Source organism: Aegilops tauschii, chromosome 2, assembly GCF_002575655.3.
Source record: "Aegilops tauschii subsp. strangulata cultivar AL8/78 chromosome 2, Aet v6.0, whole genome shotgun sequence".
In the NCBI taxonomy this organism is placed as follows: domain Eukaryota; kingdom Viridiplantae; phylum Streptophyta; class Magnoliopsida; order Poales; family Poaceae; genus Aegilops; species Aegilops tauschii.
In genome coordinates this window covers 40,727,485-40,751,219 of record NC_053036.3, presented here as the reverse complement: position 1 = coordinate 40,751,219, position 23,735 = coordinate 40,727,485, and the positions used below count along the sequence as shown (strand labels likewise).

General features: G+C 44.4%; 2 protein-coding genes and 1 pseudogene across 6 annotated transcripts; all 3 read left to right on the top strand.

The window, feature by feature from the left end:
• Window positions 1-7,163: 7,163 nt before the first annotated feature.
• LOC109746305 (MLO-like protein 1) lies at window positions 7,164-10,575 on the top strand. 2 transcript variants are annotated; one of them, XM_020305427.4, is made up of 13 exons: window positions 7,164-7,465; window positions 7,584-7,865; window positions 8,010-8,126; window positions 8,223-8,274; window positions 8,399-8,490; window positions 8,594-8,668; window positions 8,778-8,866; window positions 8,979-9,028; window positions 9,199-9,239; window positions 9,421-9,630; window positions 9,791-9,858; window positions 9,937-9,997; window positions 10,214-10,575. In XM_020305427.4, the coding sequence occupies exons 1-13, from the start codon at window positions 7,340-7,342 to the stop codon at window positions 10,427-10,429; spliced, it is 1,479 nt and encodes a 492-aa protein (XP_020161016.1). In that variant the 5' UTR covers window positions 7,164-7,339; the 3' UTR covers window positions 10,430-10,575. The 2 variants fall into 2 exon arrangements, with proteins under 2 accessions (XP_020161016.1, XP_073363912.1); XM_073507811.1 differs by having other exon boundaries at window positions 7,584-8,126.
• A 1,165-nt stretch (window positions 10,576-11,740) lies between these two features.
• LOC109746303 (probable metal-nicotianamine transporter YSL6) lies at window positions 11,741-16,235 on the top strand. Of its 4 annotated transcripts, none has more exons than XM_040401503.3 (7): window positions 11,741-12,148; window positions 12,452-12,624; window positions 12,736-12,833; window positions 13,630-13,767; window positions 13,977-14,166; window positions 14,609-14,741; window positions 14,829-16,235. In XM_040401503.3, exons 1-7 carry the CDS (start codon window positions 11,806-11,808, stop codon window positions 15,764-15,766), a joined length of 2,013 nt encoding a protein of 670 aa, XP_040257437.1. In that variant the 5' UTR covers window positions 11,741-11,805; the 3' UTR covers window positions 15,767-16,235. The 4 variants fall into 4 exon arrangements, with proteins under 4 accessions (XP_040257437.1, XP_045088496.2, XP_045088495.2 ...); XM_045232561.2 differs by having other exon boundaries at window positions 11,860-12,148; window positions 14,609-14,767; window positions 14,858-16,235; XM_045232560.2 differs by having other exon boundaries at window positions 11,860-12,148; window positions 13,977-14,190.
• A 2,059-nt stretch (window positions 16,236-18,294) lies between these two features.
• LOC120961923 (probable metal-nicotianamine transporter YSL6) lies at window positions 18,295-22,511 on the top strand (annotated as a pseudogene).
• Window positions 22,512-23,735: the final 1,224 nt, after the last annotated feature.

The window sequence follows — 23,735 nt, the reverse complement described above, 5'->3', positions numbered from 1 at the left end:
GTGATCCAAATCACCGATGACCGAGTGCCGAACGGACGGCACCTCCGCGTTCAACACACGTACGGTGCAGCGACGTCTCCTCCTTCTTGATCCAGCAAGGGGGAAGGAGAGGTTGATGGAGATCCAGCAGCACGATGGCGTGGTGGTGGATGCAGCGGGATGTCGGCAGGGCTTCGCCGAGCTTATACGAGAGAGAGAGAGAGGTGTTGCAGGGGAGGAGGGAGGCGCCCAAGGCTGTGTCCCTACTTCCCTCCCTCCCCCCCTTTATATAGGCCCCCTGGGAGGGGGGCGCCGGCCACAACCCATCTAGGGCAAGGGGCGGCGGCCAAGGGGGGGAACTTGGCCCCCAAGGCAAGTGGGGCGCCCCCCACCCTAGGGTTTCCAACCCTAGGCGCAGGGGGAAGGCCCATGGGGGGCTCCCCAGCCCACTAGGGGCTGGTTACCCTCCCACTTCAGCCCATGGGGCCCTCCGGGATAGGTGGCCCCACCCGGTGGACCCCCGGGACCCTTCCGGTTGTCCCGGTACAATACCGGTAACCCCCGAAACTTTCCCGGTGGCCGAAACTTGACTTCCTATATATAACTCTTCACCTCCGGACCATTCCGGAACTCCTCGTGACGTCCGGGATCTCATCCGGGACTCCGAACAACTTTCGGGTTTCCGCATACACATATCTCTACAACCCTAGCGTCACCGAACCTTAAGTGTGTAGACCCTACGGGTTCGGGAGACATGCAGACATGACCGAGACGCCTCTCCGGTCAATAACCAACAGCGGGATCTGGATACCCATGTTGGCTCCCACATGTTCCACGATGATCTCATCGGATGAACCACGGTGTCGAGGATTCAATCAATCCCGTATACAATTCCCTTTGTCAATCGGTATGTTACTTGCCCGAGATTCGATCGTCGGTATCCCAATACCTTGTTCAATCTCGTTACCGGCAAGTCTCTTTACTCGTACCGCAATGCATGATCCCGTGACTAACGCCTTAGTCACATTGAGCTCATTATGATGATGCATTACCGAGTGGGCCCAGAGATACCTCTCCGTCATACGGGGTGACAAATCCCAGTCTCGATCCGTGCCAACCCAACAGACACTTTCGGAGATACCCGTAGTGTACCTTTATAGTCACCCAGTTACGTTGTGACGTTTGGCACGCCCAAAGCACTCCTACGGTATCTTGGAGTTGCACGATCTCATGGTCTAAGGAAAAGATACTTGACATTGGAAAAGCTCTAGCAAACGAAACTACACGATCTTTTATGCTATGCTTAGGATTGGGTCTTGTCCATCACATCATTCTCCTAATGATGTGATCCCGTTATCAATGACATCCAATGTCCATAGTCAGGAAACCATGACTATCTGTTGATCAACGAGCTAGTTAACTAGAGGCTTACTAGGGACACGTTGTGGTCTATGCATTCACACATGTATTACGATTTCCGGACAATACAATTATAGCATGAACAATAGACGATTATCATGAACAAAGAAATATAATAATAACCATTTATTATTGCCTCTAGGGCATATTTCCAACAGTTGGGTATGTGGCTTTTAGAGTGATCGCGTTCAGGTGTCTGAAATCCACACACAACCTCCATGTTTGATCTTTCTTTTTCACTAGCAAAACTGGCGACGCAAATGGACTGGTACTGGCGGTAATGAGCCCTTCGGCAAGCAGTTCCTTAACTTGAGCCTCAATTACGTCCTTCTGCTCTGGTGTGTATTGATATGGTCTGAGATTCACTGGTTTTGCTCCTGGTAGCAAGGGTATGGCATGGTCCCATTCTCTGTGCGGTGGCAACTCTGTTGGCTCCTGAAAAAGGTCCTGGTACTCGTCCAAAACTTGTTGAATAGTTGCTGGTACAGGAGTGATTTCCACTTGTCCTTCAGTTATACACAGCATCACCATGTGTGCTACCGAGTCTTTTGCCTCTAGCTCTTGCAGCTCTGTCACTGATATTGCTGCCACTGTTGAAGAAGCAGCTGTTAGACCCTGCAACAAAATGCTCTTCCCTTCATGCTGGAACTTCAATGTTTTTGCTCCCCAATCCACCACCATCTGTCCGCAGTGCTCCAGCCAGTCCATTCCCAGCACCATGTCATAACAGCCTAGCGACAGCACCCGCAGATCAGTGATAAATTGGTGTCCCTGCGTCTCCCATTTGCACGCCGGTATGTATCCACAACAAGATAGCAGCCCTCCATCAGCGATTTTTACCGACACAGGTGCCATCGGCTGTACTTGAGTTGTCATCCTTGCTGCGACATCCTTGCTGACAAAGCTGTGGGAACTGCCAGAGTCTATCAATATCAACACTTCACGCCCCCCGATCTGTCCTAGCAAACGGGCCGTGCGCGGAGTGGTTTGCCCTGTCGTTGCGAGCTTTGATATGGACATGAGCACCTCCTCTTCCGAATCAGACTCTGCTTCTTGCCTGTCGTGCTCTTCAGCTTGTAGCAGCTCGAGGAGTTCCTCCACCACGTGCAGCTGGACGGTAGCTGCGCACTGATGGCCCTGGCCCCAGCGTTCGCCGCATTTGAAGCACAGCCCCCTTGCTCTGCGGTAGTTGCGGAGCGCGGCTACACGATCTTCGCCTCGTCCTTACTCAGGGCGACGGTCAGCCGCACGCGCTGCGTCCAGCGCCCGGCGATCCTCCGCTGCTGCCTGTGGGGCAGGTAACGGTACGCGCTGCGGCGCCGCTGGCACAGCCATTGCTGGTGCTGGTCGCGCTGGGGGTCTTGGCGGCGCTGGATCATATCGTCTGTGCTCGCACCACGGCATCTCCTCCACCAGCTCTTCCTGCAACAGGGCCAAGGAAAAGGCAGAGTCCAAGTTTTGCGGTCTATGTAAAGCAACTCCAGCGCGAATTTCAGCCTTTAACCCATCTAAGAATTGAGTTGTAAAGTAAATCGGATCGAACCCCGAATTGTGCGCGAGAATATGATGCATTAATTCCTCAAACTGCCCCATGTACTCCTCTACGGATCCTGTCTGTTTCAGAATGTTAAACTGACGGAGATGCATTTGGTACTGATCTCGACCAAATTTCTCCTTCAGTGCTATGCACAGACCCTCCCAAGTGGACAAGCAACTCGCTGCTTCGTGCAGCTGCAGCCAGCGAGCGGCAGTGCCTGTGAAGTGTAAGGTGGCTACACGAACCCAGATATCGGGCTGAATACCATAAACATCGAAGTATTTTTCGCATCTAGACTTCCAGAACTGTGGGTTTTCACCGTCGAATTGGGGAAAATCCAACTTCGGCAGCGCCCAGTGATGCGTGTGCGGTGACTGCTGCGTGGCGTGTGGCGGCTCCCAATTAATCATACAACTCGACCCAACTCCTACAGATGCGTAGTTCTCCGGTAGGGATTGGTACGTACCCTTGACCGGAGGCGGCTGCAGGGTGGTGACCACCCCGTGAGCCCCACCCCCGGAGTTGAAGATCTCGCCGTGGCCACTTGGCCCATGGTGCTCGGGGCCCGTCGGAGGAGGAGACGGTGCCGAAGGCACCACCACTTCTTCCACCGTCTCGCCTTGCGTCGCGAGTGCCGGGTGGAGGGCGATCCGTCCCACTTGGGTGCGGAGCTCGTCGAGCTCGCGTTGCAGGTTGGAGACCGCCGGCCTCCAGAGCTCGAGGGACGCCTGGATTGCCTCCAGGCAAGCGTCGTTCGCCGCGCGCCCCTCGTTGACGGATCGGATCAGATCTGCGAGTTGTGTCTCCATCGCCGCCGCTTGCTTCGCTTGTTTGGTCTAGTAGCGCGGCTTAGGATATGCAGTCTCCAGATCGACTGGACCTCTGATACCACTTGTAACAGACCCGATCTAGGGAGGGAGTAGGAGAGGATGATTGGCAGGGAAGGGGATCTGGGAGAAGGAGAAAGGAGGCCGATAAGAGAAGAACAGCTTCTCGATCTGTTTTGATGCTAGTTCGTTCATATCCCGCACTCACACAGCCGTGAGGCTTAAGTGCAACGCGGCCGCAGCCCACCCACTCACACCTACTACCCTGCCATCTCGGGTCCACCTGTAAGCGCACTGCTTCCCTTCTCCTCCACGTTCTCCCTGGCTTGTGGCCCCATCTCGTCAGCACCCTGTAGAGGCTGCGGGGTCGCCATGTCAGTCGTGACAGCCACCCACGCGGGATGTGTCCACACAGCGGCGAGCCGGCGAGTCGGCTGGCCAGATCCTTCTCAAATATTCATGCTCAGCAAGCTTATTCGTGCGCCATCTGTGCTTTGTGGCCCGCCCAGCTTTTATTTTGTAGCTCCGCCACTGGCTCCAGGCGCGGTGAGGTGGGACTAAACCATTGTTGTCATCGGGTAGAGAAAGGGTCATATCTTTGTCGAGTTCATTCTATCGGGGACTCGGCAAAGCCGTGACCCCCTGGTATTCCGATTTATAAAAATGAAAAAGATAAAATGTTTACCGAGTCTCCGTTAGCCGAAACTTGGCAAAGAAAGACCGTTGTCACGGTTACGTCGCTTGCTCTATAGCCGGGCCCACCTCTCAAACTTTACCGAGTTCTTTCGGTCTGCAACTCGACGAACTTGAGATTATGTCGGGTTTATTTCTTCGCCGAGTCGTTTTCTGTTGGAACTAGGCAAAGTATAAACAGAAAAACATGTTACATCTAGTTATCTTCGCCGAGTCGTTTTCCGTTGGAACTAGGCAAAGTATGTTGGAACAATGCTTGGTGCTTATGCATGTATAAATAGTAAATAGACAAAGCATACTACATCTAATGGTATGGAAAAGTGACAGAAATGAGAACACGCATGAGAGTCTCCCTTGTTCTCTAATCATCAAGCGAGCGCTAAAGGTAAAGAAGGAAGACAGGTGAGAAAAACTGGCTATGGCCGGTGTCAACATGGCTCAAGGTACGGATATATGTGCAATTTTGTGCTAATCGATCTTTTTTTTTGTGCTAATCGATCTTGTTGCTTATGTGATTTTGCTAACATGCCTTATCAGTCACTGTACATGCCCCAAGCGTCACGTTCGTGGGACAGGCAAGTGTGATATGGTGAGTGCGTGACCTATATGCATGTCCGATCGAATGATGCACGGGAACCATCCTGCCTCAGATTTGCACTACTACGATCATCACGTCATAACTGACGAAGCGGAGGGACCAATTTGCCGTGTGCCTTCGGTTGGTTGGCTGGTTGGCATGCATATGCATCTTCCACGAAGCCATAGCCTCGTGTCCAAAGAAGCGGGTAGAGAACTTGGTTGACTAGACTCGCCGCCTTCCAGTCGTGTTTCGACGGCTAATATATATGCACACGCACACTAATATAGTCGTCAGTTAGCCATCCACGAAATGTTCACTCAAGGCACTTACAATCATTTGTGTAGCTGCCTTTCGAAATGGTCTTATATGTAGCTAGCTATCAGTCAACAACCATGGACGTCGTCGTCGTGCGCAACTAGGGCATGCAAATGGGCAATTAACAATCACTTGTGGCTGCATGCGCATGCTACCTACCGCACCAGATCCACCCTCACCGGCTATCTCATTACAGGCGAACCCTCACCCATATATATCCAAATCTAGCTAGGTGCATGCATGGTATGGTAGTTGATGGTGACCAATTCATCTCAATTTTCAAAGCACACGGTTTGTAGACAAAGACTCGCCTTGGCTACACGAAAATTCAAGACCAAGTTAGTGTAGCCAGTATAGGTATTTTGCATCTGAAAATGTAGGCGATATTTAACTCATCCAAGATTATTTGATTAGGGAGTATCATCTATAGCAAAATTATTAGCTCTAAGAGCAGGCGAATCATGTTATGAAACATTACGGACATTGCACTAGTAGTTCCCTCTTAGAACTCGATCGCCAAGCTGCCAAAGGTTTATTGGTGTCTCGAGAAGTCACAGTGCCGGTTTGGTGCTCCACGGCTCCACCCATGCTTATCGCAGTGAACAATAGTGGATGTACAAATAAAAACTTCCTCTGAAGCAAATAGAGATATGTAATCAAAATTACTTTGAACTTGTGTAATCTTGAACAACTTACTAGCATATTCGTGTAAATAATAACCAGAAAGTTATACGCTTAGGAATGTGTTTACCTCTAGAATATGTGTATTTTCAAACGCATGCTGGTCATCACGAAGCCCACTTGGTGGAGCCGAGTCACCGCACTAGGCCAGGACCTGCACCTGGCCTGTTGAACTGGACGCATGTGGATGCAAACCAAACGCTTCGGACTTCCACTGTCCGACGTTGACGGCCGTGACTTTGATTTCGCAGACGCCGCGTCGCAGATCCAATCTTTTTTTTCTTTTTTTCTTTTTTTGCGGGATGTCGCATATCCAATCTGAAACGACGATTGTCTGCTTTGTTTGGGAATGCAAATAGTATATTTTAACCAAGAATAATATTTCAAGTGTTTTTTCAGGAAATAAAAAATACGTATCTGTAACTTGATATAAGATGTTTTTTTGACAGTATGAGAGTGTCAAAAAATGTCTTATATTAAGTTACAGAGGAAGTATATATCAGTGATGCATTTACTTACAGATTAAGCTGAAATAATACTAGTGAAGAAAGCTAGAGAGCTGTGCTTTTCACCGGTACCACATGTGCTAGGTCTAGAATTCTTTTTACCTCTTTTTTTGAAAGAAAACCAAAACAATGACTACAAATTCGAAAATTTCAGATCCATGGCGTTGTCGCCGTTAGCGGCAACGACAAATTTGAAAGAAAAGAGGACCATCGTCATTGCGAGCGCCATTACATCAAACAAAGTTCCAAAAGCCACATTACACGAATGGAATTTTGGCAACAAATTTACCAAACAGTGACCAAATTTAATCAAAGTTACCAAATTTCGGTCAGACACTTGGGGACATGATACTATAAACAACCCAAAGTAGACTAATATCCGGGTTTCCAGTTTCCTGTTCATGAACACTAGGTAGTGTGGTGCAATTCCAAAAATAGCAGTGTGGTGGTTGGTGGTGGTGGACCGTAGACTGCAGCACAAAAATGAAAAATTGATCACATGGGACTGCCAGCGGAATACTAGTTGTAGTATTGTTCGAGAATGAGTACTAGTACGTAGTATTTAGGAAGGTAACACGTTGTTTCTTGTTTTCCTGTGTGTACATGTAGCTTGGAATATAATTCATGGCTCTGATCGTGCCAAGTCAATATTGTCATGCGTGATGACTGATGACCATGCAACTGAGTAATTTCGTCTCTATCTATAAATTGATCGAGAACAGTCTTGCTTGCCACTTCATTCTTACGACAAGGGGCGTGGCTGTGGTCTGGATTCTTGACGAGTACGTACGTTTGGGGCGCCATGGCCGGCGGGGGAGGGAAAGCCAAGCCGCTCGAGTTCACGCCGACATGGATCGTGGCGTTGGTCTGCTCCGTCATGATCATCATCTCCCTGCTCTTCGAGCGCTTGCTCCACCGCCTAGGCAAGGTACGTGCGTACATCCACCATGAGAGACGCAGCTAGCGTAGAGAGACCAGGAAGCTGCCGGCGGTATCTGTCCAATCGACCATGAGCTGAACGTTTGGGCGCACACGTTTGCATGCAGAGGCTGATAAGGAGTCGCAAGAAGCCGCTGTACGAGGCCCTCCTCAAGGTGAAGGAGGAGCTGATGCTGCTGGGGTTCATCTCGCTGCTGCTCACCGTGTTCCAGGGCCCCATGGGGAAGCTCTGCGTCAGCCCGAGAGCCATGCTCCACCTGCAGCCCTGCAAGCCGCCGCCGCACGAGACGGACCACCTCGGCGGCGCCGTGTTCACCGGCGTGCTGGGTGGGGGGAGGCGCCTCCTGGCTGGAGGAGCCTCCTCCTCCGACGAATACTGCCTCAAGAAGGTACTACATACTACTCCAGCTCAACTGGCATGGGACGTGCATGATTTTGTCTGTGATGCTCTACTTTTCCTTCTTCTTCCGTCTTCGTCGATCTACTGTTTTCCGTCTTTGACCCGTTCAACCTTGTTGGCATTTGGCATGCAGGACAAAGTTCCATTACTTTCATCTGACGCTATTCATCAATTGCACATATTTATCTTCGTGTTGGCGGTCACCCATTTCCTTCTCAGTGCTATTACAGTTCTTCTAGGAATTGCACAGGTACTAATTAACTAAAACTCTGACTAGATTTTTGTTAGTGACGAGTAATTCGTCTACCATGACTTTTCTAATTACTATGTTATAATTGTTGTGTAGACAAGGAATTGGCGACATTGGGAGACCAAGATCCAAGAAAATAATGACAGTGGTATGTACTGTGATGCAAATCGTTTCCTAGTTCAGCTAACGATGACTTCACAAGTTTTCTTCAAATTGTATGAAGTTGTGTTATGTTTTTTGCTTACGGGTGTTGGGTCCTAATTAACTTGCAGCACCTCAAATGATCAAGCATGTTCAAGAATTCAAATTTATTCAAGACCACTTCAAAGGTCATAGAAAACGGTCGAGGATATTTGGTTGGATGGTATACTTTCTTTTTTCTTGTGTTCTATAAGGATCAAAACATATATATTGCCTTATTTCTTTATTTTGCAATTGGGCTATAAGATAAGTCGTCGTCTTTTTAGCGTTCCTTCTTCAAACAATTCTATGGATCGGTCACCGAGGAGGACTACACAACAATGAGACTTGGTTTCATCATGGTAATCAACCTCCATTTTAATCGATATATAGAAGTCGCGTCTATGTTTCCTGGTACACACTATTAGTGGAAGAAACTTATATATATGAGTGTTTCATTCCTTTTCACAGAAACACTGTAAGGGGACACCAAAATTCAACTTTTATAGTTACATGATCAGAGCTTTGGAGGTTGATTTTAAGAAAGTTGTTGGTATTAGGTAAGTGCTCAATGCTACTTTTATAAAATGTGTTATCTAATCCTTGTCTAAAGCATATGCTATGTCTATATCAATTACCTAGCAAATTAATGTCCATGTTATGCTTATGTAGTTGGTACCTTTGGGCCATGCTGATGATATTCCTACTATTGAATGTTGAAGGTGTGTATCACTGGAGGTCAAAAGTTTTGATCCACTTGTATAACTGTTATGTTGTTAAATTGTCACAAAAAAGATATTTATTTATTTACTTATTTTATTTTGGCTAACCGTCACTAGACAATATTTTTCATGTGAAAAGTAACCCCACTCTTGTCCTACCGTTATTGTAGGGTGGTATGTCTACATTTGGATTACCTTGGTTCCATTCATTGTAAGTAAACATGATTTACTATCTATACAAAAATACATAAAAGAAGTTTCTACTACATGTTTTAAGGACTAAATACTAATTATATGCCTTCATATTACTTCTACAATGTTCTTTCAAACTAAGCATTATGCAAAAAAAGGGCAGAGTCATGACATCAACTTACTGTATTTGTGTTTGGCAGATGTTACTTGTGGTAGGAAGTAAGATGGAGCACATCATAACGGAATTGGCTTATGAGGTTGCCCAAAAGCATACGGCTATTCGAGGGGATTTAGTAGTTTCTCCTTCAGATAACTTCTTTTGGTTCCACCGGCCTAAATTAGTTCTTCTGTTGATCCACATCGTCCTATTTCAAAATGCATTTGAAATTGCATTTTTCTTCTGGCTCTTGGTAAGAACAATAAGTGAGCTGGTTGTACCCAACCTAATTTAACTTGAAGTATTTGAGAGTATCATAAGAATCATGAAATTATATAGAATATAAGTAATGGATTTGCTAGTTTCAAATAGGAATCTAACGAATACAAACTTTGCATTTATCAATGTTGTAGGTGACATATGGTTTTAAATCATGCATCATGGGGAAACCAGCATATGTTATTACTCGAGTTGTCATAAGGTACAATAGAAATCACAGCAGCTGCAACATCATATTGTGACTTCTTGAGAACATATTCATTTCTTTTACTTATTTCAGTGTAATCTGCCAAGTCCTTTGTGGTTACAGCACCCTACCACTATACGCCGTCGTCTCCCATGTGAGTTCAATTCCTAAAGTGGACAAAATTGTAGTTTTGTTGTGATTTAATGATTTTTTTTACTTGAACTTTACCGATGATCAGTATCCATTCTCTATTAATAATAGCTTGTTTTCACAAATTGACACCATTTTAAAGGCTTTTACTGACATGATCAAACAAATATTTCTTATCTATCATTTTATTCTGATTTTCTCTCATCATATATTGGTGTAGATGGGGAATTCTTTCAAGAAGACTATATTTGATGACAATGTGACTGAAGGCCTTGTCAACTGGGCTGAAAAGGCTAGGAGAGGCACAAGAACCCCAAATAAAATTACTACAGATGCAAGTAGTTCACCAATTGATGAGGCAAATGGTGGCGCGGTTCAAATGACAAATACACGGGCAAACTCATCGGTGGAGCAAGGCACCGCTAGGCTGATATAATCATGTACATTAGTTGCTAATACAAAGGGCCCTATAGCAACAATTTTGGCAAGTGTACAGATATATTTTTAGAGGGCACACATATCTTTTGATAATGCTAGCTATTCATGTGTTCAAGATATCCCAACAAACCACTCACCTTCTCTATCCCTCCACCAACGGACTTTCTCTATGTGACTTGTCCGAAATTTCAAATCCACGCCTCTCCGCCAAACAAGCCACCACCATGGTGATTCCTAGAAAAGATTGTATAGAATATCAAATACACGAGAAACCTCCATATGTGAAACATAAATTATATTAAATTTCACTGTTTTAATCACATTAACCTTGTAAAAATATGCATTTATTGACTTTAGCATAATGCGCCAACACCGACAAACTTAACTACAATTGTCAATAGGTCATTATGAGACCATATTCTAGCGAGATAACCCCAATGAAAAAAATCAGTGAAAAGCATGTTGCCAAACCCTAAAAGCCTGCACGGCGCCGTGAAACGCACCCTAAGCTTCTAGTCCATATAACGTATAAATGAACAAAAGGAAAATCCTTTTTTCGTGGACATGTCTATTTATCTTTCTTTAGTTAAGCCAATAATTTCTGGAATGCTATGAAATGCACAATTTTCTATAGTATATTTCGACATCAAACGATGACGTCTGACATAAGCATCAGCCCGAACGTTCAAACTGTGCGTATGCACAGCTAGCCCACCTAGCTACCTTGCTCGCATGATGGCATGGCCAAATCAAATACTACAACATTCACGTCCCTTCCTTCCTAAGAGAAAAATACTTAACCAATTCCTAATGCATGGCATGATCTGTGGTTAGCATTACATCAAGCCCCACCGTATATAATCCTGGCGTACGGGTGGTTCCAGAGACTGTACATTCGTGGCCATCATTTGATACGGCCCCATCAGATGTAGTTAACGCTTAATGATGGCAATCAAATTTGCACGTAAGCGTAGAGATGTGTGGCCACCGTTACCTAGACAGCGAGTGGCCCGCAAAATGACCGTTACCCAGCATGATTCACGACGCCCTTCCAGCACCGAAGATAGTGACCGTGCTGGCCTTCTGGGTACGGTGTTCTCACTGTAGACCCCACGTGGCTGCCTGGTAGCGGTACACGTGTCTGAAACTATTGTATTCGTGTGCATGAACATGGTGAAGCCACCGTACGTTCTTCTGCACTGCAGCAGTAGTCGTGCTGCCCGTTAAATACTACTCCTCCCCGCCTATTCATTCATCCTCCTCCCCTTCACCTCGTCTGCCTCTCTTGGATCGCCCCACGAGAATACGAAACCAAAACCCAAGGAATCTTGCGAGCACCAAAATTCCGAGGCCGAGTAGTAGCATCCTCGAGAGATGGGATCGGAGGCGGATGCGGCGGAGATGACCGGCCCCCTCCTTGCCGGCGCGCCATCGGCGGTGGAGGCGATGCCGCCGTGGCGGGAGCAGCTGACGGTGCGGGGTGTAGTGGTGAGCGCCATCCTTGGGGTGCTCTTCTGCCTCATCACGCACAAGCTCAACCTCACGGTGGGGATCATTCCTTCGCTCAACGTCGCCGCGGGCCTGCTCGCCTACTTCCTCGTGCGGACCTGGACTGCGGCGCTGAACATGTTCGGCATCGTCTCCAAGCCCTTCACCAAGCAAGAGAACACCGTCATCCAGACATGCGTCGTCGCGTGCTACGGCCTCGCCACCAGCGGTATGTGCCCATATGTGGGGGAATTTAGTTGAGCATTTAGCTAGGTGGCTATGGGATTGTTTGATTGGATTTGCTTTGATGCATAACTCAAAACAGTCATCATGTGTGGACTTTGCATTTAAGTGCCATGCTTCTTGGTATATTATTAAGAAGTTATTAGCAGGTTGGTTTTTACATTTAACTTTCTTACAAAATGCATATTTGATTTTGCTGTTTCTTGGGAATGAAAGAATTGGTCACAATCGATAGGCTTCCCCCTTTTCACACAGTTCACATTATAAATCAATGTTTCCGTTGATGCAGGGGGTTTCGGATCGTATATGCTTGCAATGGATCAAAAAACTTATGAGCTTATCGGGACTAATTATCCTGGTAATAGGGCAGTGGATGTCAAGAATCCCTCACTTAGTTGGATGATCGGCTTCATGTTTGTAGTTAGCTTCCTTGGTATTTTTATTCTCGTTGCCCTGCGCAAGGTAATCATCCACATCTTTCATGCGTGCATCTTTCATGTTTATCTGATTATATTTACACTTATTTCTTTTTTCAATCAAATGTTTGCTAAGTTCAGTTTTGATGTTTGCTAGGTGATGGTGTTAAACTATAAGCTAACCTATCCTAGAGGAACCGCCACCGCTATGTTCATAAACAGCGTCCACACTGCTACCGGAGACGAGTTAGTGGAGTAAGAAACATATCAGCATTGATCCTTAATTTCTTGCAAGTTAGCTATAGTTTCGAGGGACAATTATTGTTGACTCTTCGATGCTCTTGTCTGGTGATGGCATGAATATGGATTTTATATCGTAGAGTGATGCACAATTGCACAGCTAGTAGTTTGTAAATGAGTAATCAAAATAGTGGTTTTTATTGACCTATGGTAGTTTCACTACATTCAGGTAATCCAAGTTTACTATAGGTTCATCCCCGTCAATTTGAAGTATTTAAAGTACCATCTTCAAACCGTTAGTGACTCTGAAGTAATTTAAACTTTAATGATCTTCCAGTGAAGTCGCACATTAGCTTTCTAACTATTATACAAGTCCGCCGACTATTTGGACAAAAAATCTCATTTATCGACCAATTTTTGTTATAAAACGTTTATCGGCCAGTTAATTAGTATATATGTGGGAAAGAAAAATATTATTGGCAGTTCAACAACAATAAGGTCTTAATGATTTAATCAGCTTGCAGTTAGTTTGTAATTAGTTGATGCTAGGAATTCCGTAATCTTATCCCTCTACAAAATTGCTTATACTTTAGCGGGAGGGAGGGTAAACATCTACATTATGCACAGATGGTGGATCTTCTGATAGGTACAAAATAGCAAGTTTATATGTTTAATCTAAAAATGATGGTTTATCTATTTGTTTACTTGGGATGACCTTGGATTCCTCCATATCGATTTCATTTTGACAACATATTCTTGGGTTACTACATTATGAGTTTTGGAGGTACTAACTTTAATTTTGTTCCCGCAGAAAACAAGTTAGTTGTCTTGGAAAGTATTTGAGCGGAAGTTTTCTTTGGCACTGCTTTAAATGGTTCTTCAGTGGTGTTGGTGATTCTTGTGGCTTCGACAATTTCCCTTCTCTGGGCCTTGCGGCATTTAAGAACACGTAAGCTTGCCGCTAGTGTGTCTGTGATATTATTACAAAGTTCACATGTTAAAAGCAGATTCGTCTTGTTTTAAAATTGGAACAAAAAGTTGCCTTCCTTATCCTCTTTACGAGTTATTTTGGACATGTTGGGATTGAATCTAGTTATCCTTTAAGCTGGAATATTGTCTGCATTATATCTAAAAGCTTACAATTTCTACTTTTTATAGGTTTTATTTTGACTTCAGTCCAACCTATATTGGATGTGGTCTTATATGTCCACATATAGTTAACTGCTCTGCACTCCTTGGAGCCATCATATCCTGGGGATTTCTTTGGCCATATATATCCACAAAAGCTGGGGAGTGGTATCCAGCTAACCTTGGAAGCAACGACTTCAAAGGACTCTATGGGTACAAGGTACGGTGGCGAAAGATTCTAACTGTTCATACCATAATGAATTAATAGTCAGTTCCATACTGTCTCTTTCTTATAGATTTTGTCAATTTGACTACAATGTTGTTAACCAACCGATCTAGAACCATATTATAAACCGGTCTAAGAAAAAAACTAGATCATGAGACGTTATTTACAAGGCTTAACAAAAGCCTCCTGTTTTCCTCTATATTGACTAAACCCGGTACATCTGCAAGTTGTTGTTGTAAATATGCAAGTAATACTAATAACTCTTTTATGTATTTCTTTCAGTGGCTTAATTCGTGAGAACCATTAAATTGAGTTTCAGAATATATAGATGGCTCATCTAGGTCATTAACTTCCAAAATTATTCTATGTTCACTTAACGATCAGCATTGCCAACATTATCTTTACAAAAAACTAAGTTGTGTCTGCACCCTTCCAGGTTTTCATATCCGTATCCTTGATACTTGGCGATGGTGTTTATAACCTCATCAAAATCATTTATGCTTCCATCAAGAAAATAATGAAAGCCCACGCAGAGAAAGGAAGACTTCCCCTTGTTTGGGTTCAAGATGGTAATGCCATTTTATTATTGTACCCAGTTGACCTAACAACATATCATGTCTTCTGGCTCTCATCTTGTTTCCCTTTTATTATTGCAGATGATAACATTTCCAAATTATCAGTAGAGGAAAAGCTTTTAAATGAGGTCTTTCTAAAAGACAGTATCCCTCTGTGGTTGGCGGGATCTTGTTATGTGGGCCTTGCAGCAATTTCAACTGCAACTGTACCAATGATGTTCCCACAACTCAAGTGGTACCTTGTCCTCATTGCTTATGTTTTTGCTCCTCTACTTGCCTTCTGCAACTCATACGGCACCGGCCTAATAGACTGGAACCTTGCATCAACATATGGAAAGATTGGTGTTTTCATTTTTGCCTCATGGGTTGGCCGACATGGTGGTGTGATCGCCGGCTTAGCAGCTTGTGGTGTTATGATGCCCATAGTATCCACAGCTGGTGATCTCATGCATGACTTCAAGACTAGTTACCTGACACTCTCTTCTCCAAACTCCATGTTTGTGTCACAGTTGATTGGGACTTCCCTTGGATGCGTCATTGCTCCTCTAACCTTTTGGATTTACTGGACATCCTTTGATGTTGGCAATCCTGATGGCATATTCAAAGCTCCATATGCCATCATCTTCCGTGAGATGTCAATCATGGGTGTCGAAGGATGCTCGGTGTTGCCACAACATTGCCTTGCAATATGCTCTTTCTTCTTCTTTGCAGCCATAGCAATCAAGCTCATGCAGGATGTCACCCCAAACAGTGTGTCCAAATTCATCCCACTACCGATGGCCATGGGTGTTCCATTCTACATTGGGGCAAATTTTGCGATCGACATGTTTGTTGGGACTGTCATCTTGTTTGTCTGGGAGAGGGTGAACCGTAAGGAGTCAGAGGAGTTTGTGGGTGCGGTTGCTTCTGGTTTGATCTGCGGTGATGGCATCTGGAGTGTTCCTTCTGCAATATTGTCCATCCTGAGGATTGACCCACCGATGTGCATGTATTTCAAGCCTTCTTTAACCTATGGCTGAAAGTAGAGGAACTTTTTTAGTTTTATGTGATAGTACCACAACACACTCGTGTAAAGTAGACCATGGCAATACAACAATACCTATGTTCATTTTGTTTGTGTCTTCTTTGTTATTCTTTGTTAGAGTATCATGGCATATCCGACTATTATTGAAACTTGATAAAACCCCTCACATTGTTGTGGAAACCTTGTTAAAAGAAATGCATAGTATATACTAAAAATAACTAAAATTGATGCACAAGAAAATGTAAGACGGTACTAATGATGCAAAAGCGACTCTCCAACAAGTTGCAATCAAAGTGCGTTCATAGGAATGAGTGTATGTGCGTATATGTGAGCATATGCGATTGTACCGTGTTAAAAAATAGGAGCATTATATAATACATGATTGGCCATTCTTCAATGTCATGGTTAGGACAATTCCTAATGGATTCTTTATTCTCTGTCAAACAAGCACTAGTGACTCGCGATGTTCATGTCTAAAACTAATCATGTTAGCACACAGCTGCATAGCTTTGGCAGATGGAAAATATTTAGGCATGAATAAATTGCAATGGCCTTCCCACATAGTATGGTGTCTTTAGGTAAGGGAAGCAACCGTTTTTTCATTCCTCCTATAAATGAAAAAGGAAAAAGGCATAATTTTTCCATGACAGACTCAACATCCTTAATGGGCATCATATCATATATTTCTGCAGAAGTATGTAGATGCATATATGTGTCATCTATGGCTGAACCACCGAATAGGTTCTCTTGGACCAGATTAAGCAAGTGCAGAAATTCAATTTGGCTTCTTTTTCAAATGTCAAAAAAATTGTGACTTTTTTTGGGTTATCTTTGTCATTTACAAATACTACCTCTAAATTTTGAGGCAAAAAGGTTAAGCATTTTGGCATGCGCAAAAAAAAAACAAATCTAAGACCAAATGTCACCCCAATTTGTTTTTTCACCGGCGAAACACCGCTGCTCTGTTCCGCATGAAAATTGTCAAGCATGATTGCGACACCAACACAATCATCTACAATTTTTTCAGAATTTTTGAAAACATTTACTTTTTTTAGGGTACTGATCACCCGGGAGCATGTGCTCCCGGAGCCAAAACGTCGTTCCCAAGCAAGTGTGGATTAATCTCATTTTATTCAGCTACAACCTAGATTGAGTTATAGGTGCACGCAATTACTCATCATTGGGAGTAGCAAACTCTCCAAGCTTCTTGTTGATGTCTCCCATGTTTTTGGTATCTTTCATTGACTACAAAAGTACACTAAAGGAACAACAAAGGAAATAAAACAAAAAATGGAGGTAAATAACATGTAACTCTAGTAACCTTACCATAGAAGCGCAATAATTCCTGACAATGGTGACAGAAAAAGGGTTGATTGCCTCAATCCAGATTGGATTATAGTACACGGGATTATTTATGTTCATTAGTTGTGTCTTGGTTTAACCAGAGTAATTTTTTTTAACACAGCACAAACGCATGCGCTCATATATACGCACATACACTCATCCTTATGAACACACACACACTACCCCTATGAGCCATCTTGAGATTGACAAAGTCACCAAAGGCGCCTCATAGTCCTCTCACTGAACGCGTATCACCGGAAATACTGAAATAAATCTATGAATAAATGCGAGCATCAGTACTTGAATCCTGATGGGCTGGGGATAACATTGTCGACCTAACCATCCAAGCACAGGTTGATTCTCGAGCAATCCTTTTTTCAAGGACGTGTCGACTTATCTTTGTTTAGTTCTTCTCTTTATTGAGAAAAAATCGTTTTTAAAAAGCTATGAAAACACAATTTTCTATACGTTCACTTTGACATCAAACGATGACAAGTGACATGAAGCATCAGCTAAACGGTCAAACTGGCGTGCGTATGCACGTCCCACACCTACCTTGCTCGCATCGATCGCATGACCAAATCAAATCAAATACCACAACATGCACGTTCCTTCCTTCCTCCTCCCAAGAGAAAAATACTCCGTAACTCCTAAAGCATGCCATGATCTGTGGTTACCATTACATCCAGCCCCACCGTATGTAATCCTGGCTTAGCGATGGTTGCAGAGACTATACATTCGTGGCGGCCATTAGATAGGGCCCCAGCAGATATAGTTAACACTTAATTAGCAATCAAATTAGCACGTAAGCGGTAGAAATGTGTGGCCATCATTACCTAGACAGCGAGTGGCCGGATAGCCAGCACTACCCGCGTGTTACTAGCACACAGCATGATTCGCGCTGCTTCTCCTGTCCCGATCCTCTGCCAGGATAATGACCGTGCTGGCCTGCTGGGTACAGAGTACAGACCCACGTGTGACGTGTCTGCTTGGTAGGAGTACGCGTGTCATAGTGTGCATGAACATGCATGCATACCGAAGCCACCTTTACGTTCTTGTGCACTGCAGTGGCCGTGCTGCTTATATTCGAATACTAAGCTTCAGTTTAGTCCCTTTAAATACCTTGTCCTCCCCGCCAATTCATTCATCCTCCTCACCTTGACCTCGTCTGCCTCTGTCTCTCATCAAATACGAAACCAAACTCCGAAGGAATCCTACCAGCAGACCAGCACAAGTCCGAGGAGGAGGGAGGCATTGGCTTGATACCAGCGCCCGCGAGAGATGGGATCGGAGGCGGACGCGGGGGAGATGACCGGGCCCCTCCTTGCCGGCGTGCCGTCTGCGGCGGAGGCGGTGCCGCCGTGGCGGGAGCAGCTGACGGTGCGGGGTGTAGTGGTGAGCGCCATCCTGGGGGTGCTCTTCTGCCTCATCACGCACAAGCTCAACCTCACGGTGGGGATCATTCCTTCGCTCAACGTCGCGGCGGGCCTGCTCGCCTACTTCCTCGTGCGGACCTGGACCGCGGCGTTGGGCATGTTCGGCGTCGTCTCCAAGCCCTTCACCAGGCAGGAGAACACCGTCATCCAGACCTGCGTCGTCGCCTGCTACGGCCTCGCCACCAGCGGTATGTTTGCATTTTGCTTTGATATGACCCTTACTCAAAACAGTCGTCATGTGTGGACTTTTGATGCTGCTTTCTGCTAATTAAGTACGTTTGGCCGTTGCTTGTGTGTATATTATTTTTGGGTGGGGACCGGAACGGTGTTAGATTTGGGTGGAACATTGCTAGGTATTGCAGAAAGATCAGGTTCTGTTTTACTTTTTTTGCATTATTAGGAAAGTTACTAGCAGGTTGATTTTTACAATTAATTTCTTAGAACAAATGTTTAACTTTGCAGCGTACATATCTGATTTTGGTGTTTCTTGGGAGTGGGAGAAAAATTGATGACGATAGGCTTCCCCCTAATTTCCACATAGTTCACATTATCAATCAATGTTTCCACTTGTGCAGGAGGATTCGGATCGTATATGCTTGCAATGGATCAAACAACTTACGAGCTTATCGGGACTGATTATCCTGGTAACAGGGCAGTGGATGTGAAGAATCCCTCGCTGAGTTGGATGATTGGGTTTATGTTTGTAGTTAGCTTCATTGGTATTTTTAGTCTCGTTGCCCTGCGCAAGGTAATCATCCACATCTTAGATGTGTGTGCATCTTTCATTTTTAGTTGATCACATCTACATTTTTTTAATCAAGTGCAGCAACTTGGACAACACCTTGCAAATTCGGCCAACTAAGTTCAGTTTTGGTGTTTGCTAGGTGATGGTGATAAACTATAAGCTAACCTATCCCAGAGGAACTGCCACCGCTATGTTCATAAACTGTGTCCACACTGCTACCAGAGATGAGTTAGTAGAGTAAGAAACATATCATCATTGATCCTTAATTTTGTGCAAACTAGTAAGTTATTTGTACTTTGGAGGGACAGCTATTGTTGACTCTCTGATGCTTCTTGTCGCATGATTGGATGAATATGGATTTTATATAATAGAGTATTGCGCAATTGAACAATTAGTAATCTCTAAATAAGTACTCAAAATAGTGGTTTCTATCGACCTATGGTACTTTTACGGCTTATATCAGGTCATCAAAGTTTACTATGGGTCCCCGCGACTTAAGTATTTTAAGTACTATCTCCCAACTGTTAGTGACTCTTAAGTTATTTAAAGTTTAGTTGTCTCCCAATTGACCTTTTTTTCATATGCTAAGCACTGATGGTTGCAAAAATCCCATAATAGTCTGATGAAATTGCACATTAGCCTGCTGCCCATTTATCGAACAATTCTCGTTATAGATTGTTTATCGGCCAATTAAGTAGTATGTACATGTGAGAACAAATTAATTTTAGGTAATTCAACAATAATAAAGCTTCACTGATCTACTCAGCTCGCAATTAGTTTGTGATGAATCGAGGCTAGGAATTCTGCAATCTTATCTCTCTACACAATTGCATATACTTTTAGCGAGAGGGGGAGGTGTAAACATGTACGTTATGCACATGGGATGAATCTTTTGATAGGTACAAAATAGCAAGTTTATCAGTTTTTAATTAAAATCATGTATTATCTATTTGTTTACTAGGGATCAAATTCGATGTCTCTGTATCAGTTTGATTGTTGACTACATTTCTTGTGTTAATGTATTTCTTGAGTTTTGGTGGTACTAACTTTATTCCCCTGCTTGCAGAAAACAAGTTAGTTGTCTTGGAAAGTACTTAAGCATAAGTTTCCTTTGGAACTGCTTTAAATGGTTCTTCAGTGGTGTCGGGGATTCTTGTGGCTTCGACAACTTCCCATCTCTGGGCCTTGCAGCATTTAAGAACATGTAAGCTAACTGCTACTGTGTTCGTGCTAAAATTTTGAAGTGTGTATTTTTACAATTTAAAAACAAATCACTTTATTTGAAATCGAAACAAAAAATTTCCTTCCTTATCCTCTTTATGCAGGGATTAACGTATGAAACTACTATCCTTTAAGCTGGAATACTCATATGCATTATATCCAGAATCTTACCATTTCTACTTTTTATAGGTTTTATTTTGACTTCAGTCCAACCTATATTGGATGTGGTCTTATATGTCCACATATAGTTAATTGCTCTGCACTTCTTGGAGCCATCATATCCTGGGGTTTTCTTTGGCCATATATATCGACAAAAGCGGGGGAGTGGTATCCAGCTAACCTTGGAAGCAACGACTTCAAAGGACTCTATGGGTACAAGGTATGGTGGTGAAGGATTCTAATTGTCCATTTCATAATGAATTATTAGTCAATACCGTGTTGTCTCTTGATTATGCCTTTTGCCAATTCAATTGTGATGGTTGTTGACCAACAGATCTTGTACCATGTTATGAACCGATCTAAGAAAAAGAACTAGATTATGAATCAATATTTACAAGGCTTGACCAAAGTCCCTTGTTTCCCTCCATATTGAATAAACCCAATAAATTTGCAAGTAGTTCTTGTAAATATGCGAATAATACCGATAACTCTCTTTTATGCATTTATTTTAGTGGGCATAGTGGTCGTAATTCGTGAGAACCATGAAATTGAGTTCAAGAATAAATAAATGGCTCATCTATATCATTAAATTTCTAAACTACTCTTTATTCACTTAATGATCAGTCTTTGCCAACATTATCTTTAGCAAAAACTAAGTTGTCAATGCACCCTTCCAGGTTTTCATATCGGTATCCTTGATACTTGGTGATGGTGCTTTTAACCTCATCAAAATCATGTATGCTACTATCAAGGAAATAATGAATGCACGCTCAAAGCAAGGAAGACTTCCCCTTGTTTGGGTTCATGATGGTAATGCCATTTTCTTATTGTACCTAGTTGACCTGCCATCATATCATACATCATGGATCTCATCTTGTTTCCCTTTTATAATTTCAGATGATAAGAATTCCAAATTATCAGTCGAGGAAAAGCTTCTAAATGAGGTGTTTCTAAAAGACAGCATCCCTCCCTAGTTGGCAGGATTTGGTTATGTGGGCCTTACAGCAATTTCAACTGCAATAGTACCAATGATATTCCCACAACTCAAGTGGTACCTTGTCCTCTTTGCCTATGTTGTTGCTCCTTTACTTGCCTTCTGCAACTCATACGGAACTGGACTAACAGATTGGAACCTTGCATCCACATATGGAAAGATTGGCCTTTTCATCTTTGCCTCATGGGTTGGCCAACATGGTGGTGTGATCGCCGGCTTAGCAGCTTGTGGTGTTATGATGTCCATCGTATCCACAGCTGGTGATCTCATGCATGACTTCAAGACTGGGTACCTGACCCTCTCATCGCCAAGGTCCATGTTTGTGTCACAGTTGATTGGCACTGCCCTTGGTTGTGTCATTGCACCTCTAACCTTTTGGCTTTACTGGACATCCTTCGATATTGGCAATCCTGATGGTATGTTCAAAGCTCCATATGCCATCATCTTCCGTGAGATGTCAATCATGGGTGTCGAAGGATTCTCAGTGTTGCCGCGACATTGCCTAGCAATATGCTCTTTCTTCTTCTTTGGAGCCATAGCAATCAAGCTCATCCGGGATGTCACCCCAAACAGTCTGTCCAAATTCATCCCGCTCCCGATGGCCATGGCCGTTTCATTTTACATTGGGGCATACTTCGCGATTGACATGTTTATCGGGACTGTCATCTTGTTTGTATGGGAGAGGTTGAACCGTAAGGAGTCAGAGGAGTTTGCGGGTGCAGTTGCTTCTGGTTTGATCTGCGGTGATGGTATCTGGAGTGTTCCGTCTGCAATATTGTCCATCATGAGGATTGACCCACCAATGTGCATGTACTTCAAGCCATCTTTTACCTATGGCTGAAAGTAGAGGAACTTTTGTAGTTTTATGTGATAGTACCACAACACACTCGTGTAAATTAGACCATGGCAATACAACAATAGCTATGTTCATTTTGTTTGTGTCTTCTTTGGCATTCTTTGTTAGAGTATCATGGCATATCCGAGTATTATTGAAACTAGATAATACCCCTTACATTGTTGTGGAAACCTTGTTAAAAGAAGAGTTAATATCACTATTAGTACATAAACATGTACCCAAGGGAACAAAATGGTACAAGAACTAGAAAACTCCATAAAAGTAGTCCTTCAACTTGCTTAACAGAACATTTCGATACAATTCCGTTAAATCCGACGGCACGCCGTTACTCAGTGAGGGCGCGAGAAAGAATTATTGACTTAGAAAAGAACAACGGAAGTTCGAACCTGGGACCTTGCACTGGTCATGCGTGCGAGATAACCAGCCAAACCAGAAGAATTTGTGTGACTTGCCCAGGTAAACATTCTATTATATTTTGTCGCAGAGGCAGAGAAAGAAATAGAAAAGAAATGTAGCGCAGAGGAGGGGCCTTGAAGCACGAACCTCTGGTATTATCTTCCCATGCGTTAGAACATATACATCTGGACGCCCCAAACCCTCCTCGAACGCCTGGGCAAACGGCTCGGTCACGAAATTTCGATCCAGACGCACGCCTCAAACGTCCGGGCTGACAGGCACCCCTCATATCCAGCCCAAATATGGGGCGGGTATGGGGCACCCGGGCGTCCGCCACATCGAACCCGGCCCACGCTGGCCCACCCGACCCCACATATATTCCTCCCCATCCGCTCCCGGACCAAACCCTAGCCACTTCATTCCACTCCCCTCTGCCACTCAAGCTCACCTCCGGCGATCTCCGGCAGTCTCCTGCATGGCGGGCAGCGGATCCGAGTCCGTCGCCTCTAGATTCATCGACCCCGAACTCATCCCACGCGGCCCCAAGGAGGAGATGGCCGTCTGGCTTGCGCTCTGCCGCTCCCGGGAGGAGGTCCGTGCACAGCAGCGCTCGGACTCCTTCCATCGGGAATCCATTGCGTCCGCACAAATGGCGCATGGATCCGACGGTAGGTGTGTTGTTGCTGCCTCACCGAAGGCGATGCAGTCCGTCTGGTGTCCGAACGCGGTGGCGGACGCACAACCCCTCCGTTGGCGCACCGAGCAACGGGACACACCTTGAGCATCATTCGACGGAAACATGACACGGCGTGC

What these genes read in the sequence shown, in the direction of transcription:
- LOC109746305 (XM_073507811.1), top strand. Translation starts at nt 7,340, where the DNA reads ATGGCCGGCGGGGGAGGGAAAGCCAAGCCGCTCGAGTTCACGCCGACA. An exon ending in TGCTCCACCGCCTAGGCAAG is followed by an intron (nt 7,466 to 7,583) that starts GTACGTGCGTAC and finishes GTTTGCATGCAG; the next exon opens with AGGCTGATAAGGAGTCGCAA. An exon ending in CATTTTTCTTCTGGCTCTTG is followed by an intron (nt 9,631 to 9,790) that starts GTAAGAACAATA and finishes TCAATGTTGTAG; the next exon opens with GTGACATATGGTTTTAAATC.
- LOC109746303 (XM_073509519.1), top strand. Translation starts at nt 11,878, where the DNA reads ATGCCGCCGTGGCGGGAGCAGCTGACGGTGCGGGGTGTAGTGGTGAGC. An exon ending in CTACGGCCTCGCCACCAGCG is followed by an intron (nt 12,149 to 12,451) that starts GTATGTGCCCAT and finishes CCGTTGATGCAG; the next exon opens with GGGGTTTCGGATCGTATATG. An exon ending in TTCTCGTTGCCCTGCGCAAG is followed by an intron (nt 12,625 to 12,735) that starts GTAATCATCCAC and finishes GATGTTTGCTAG; the next exon opens with GTGATGGTGTTAAACTATAA.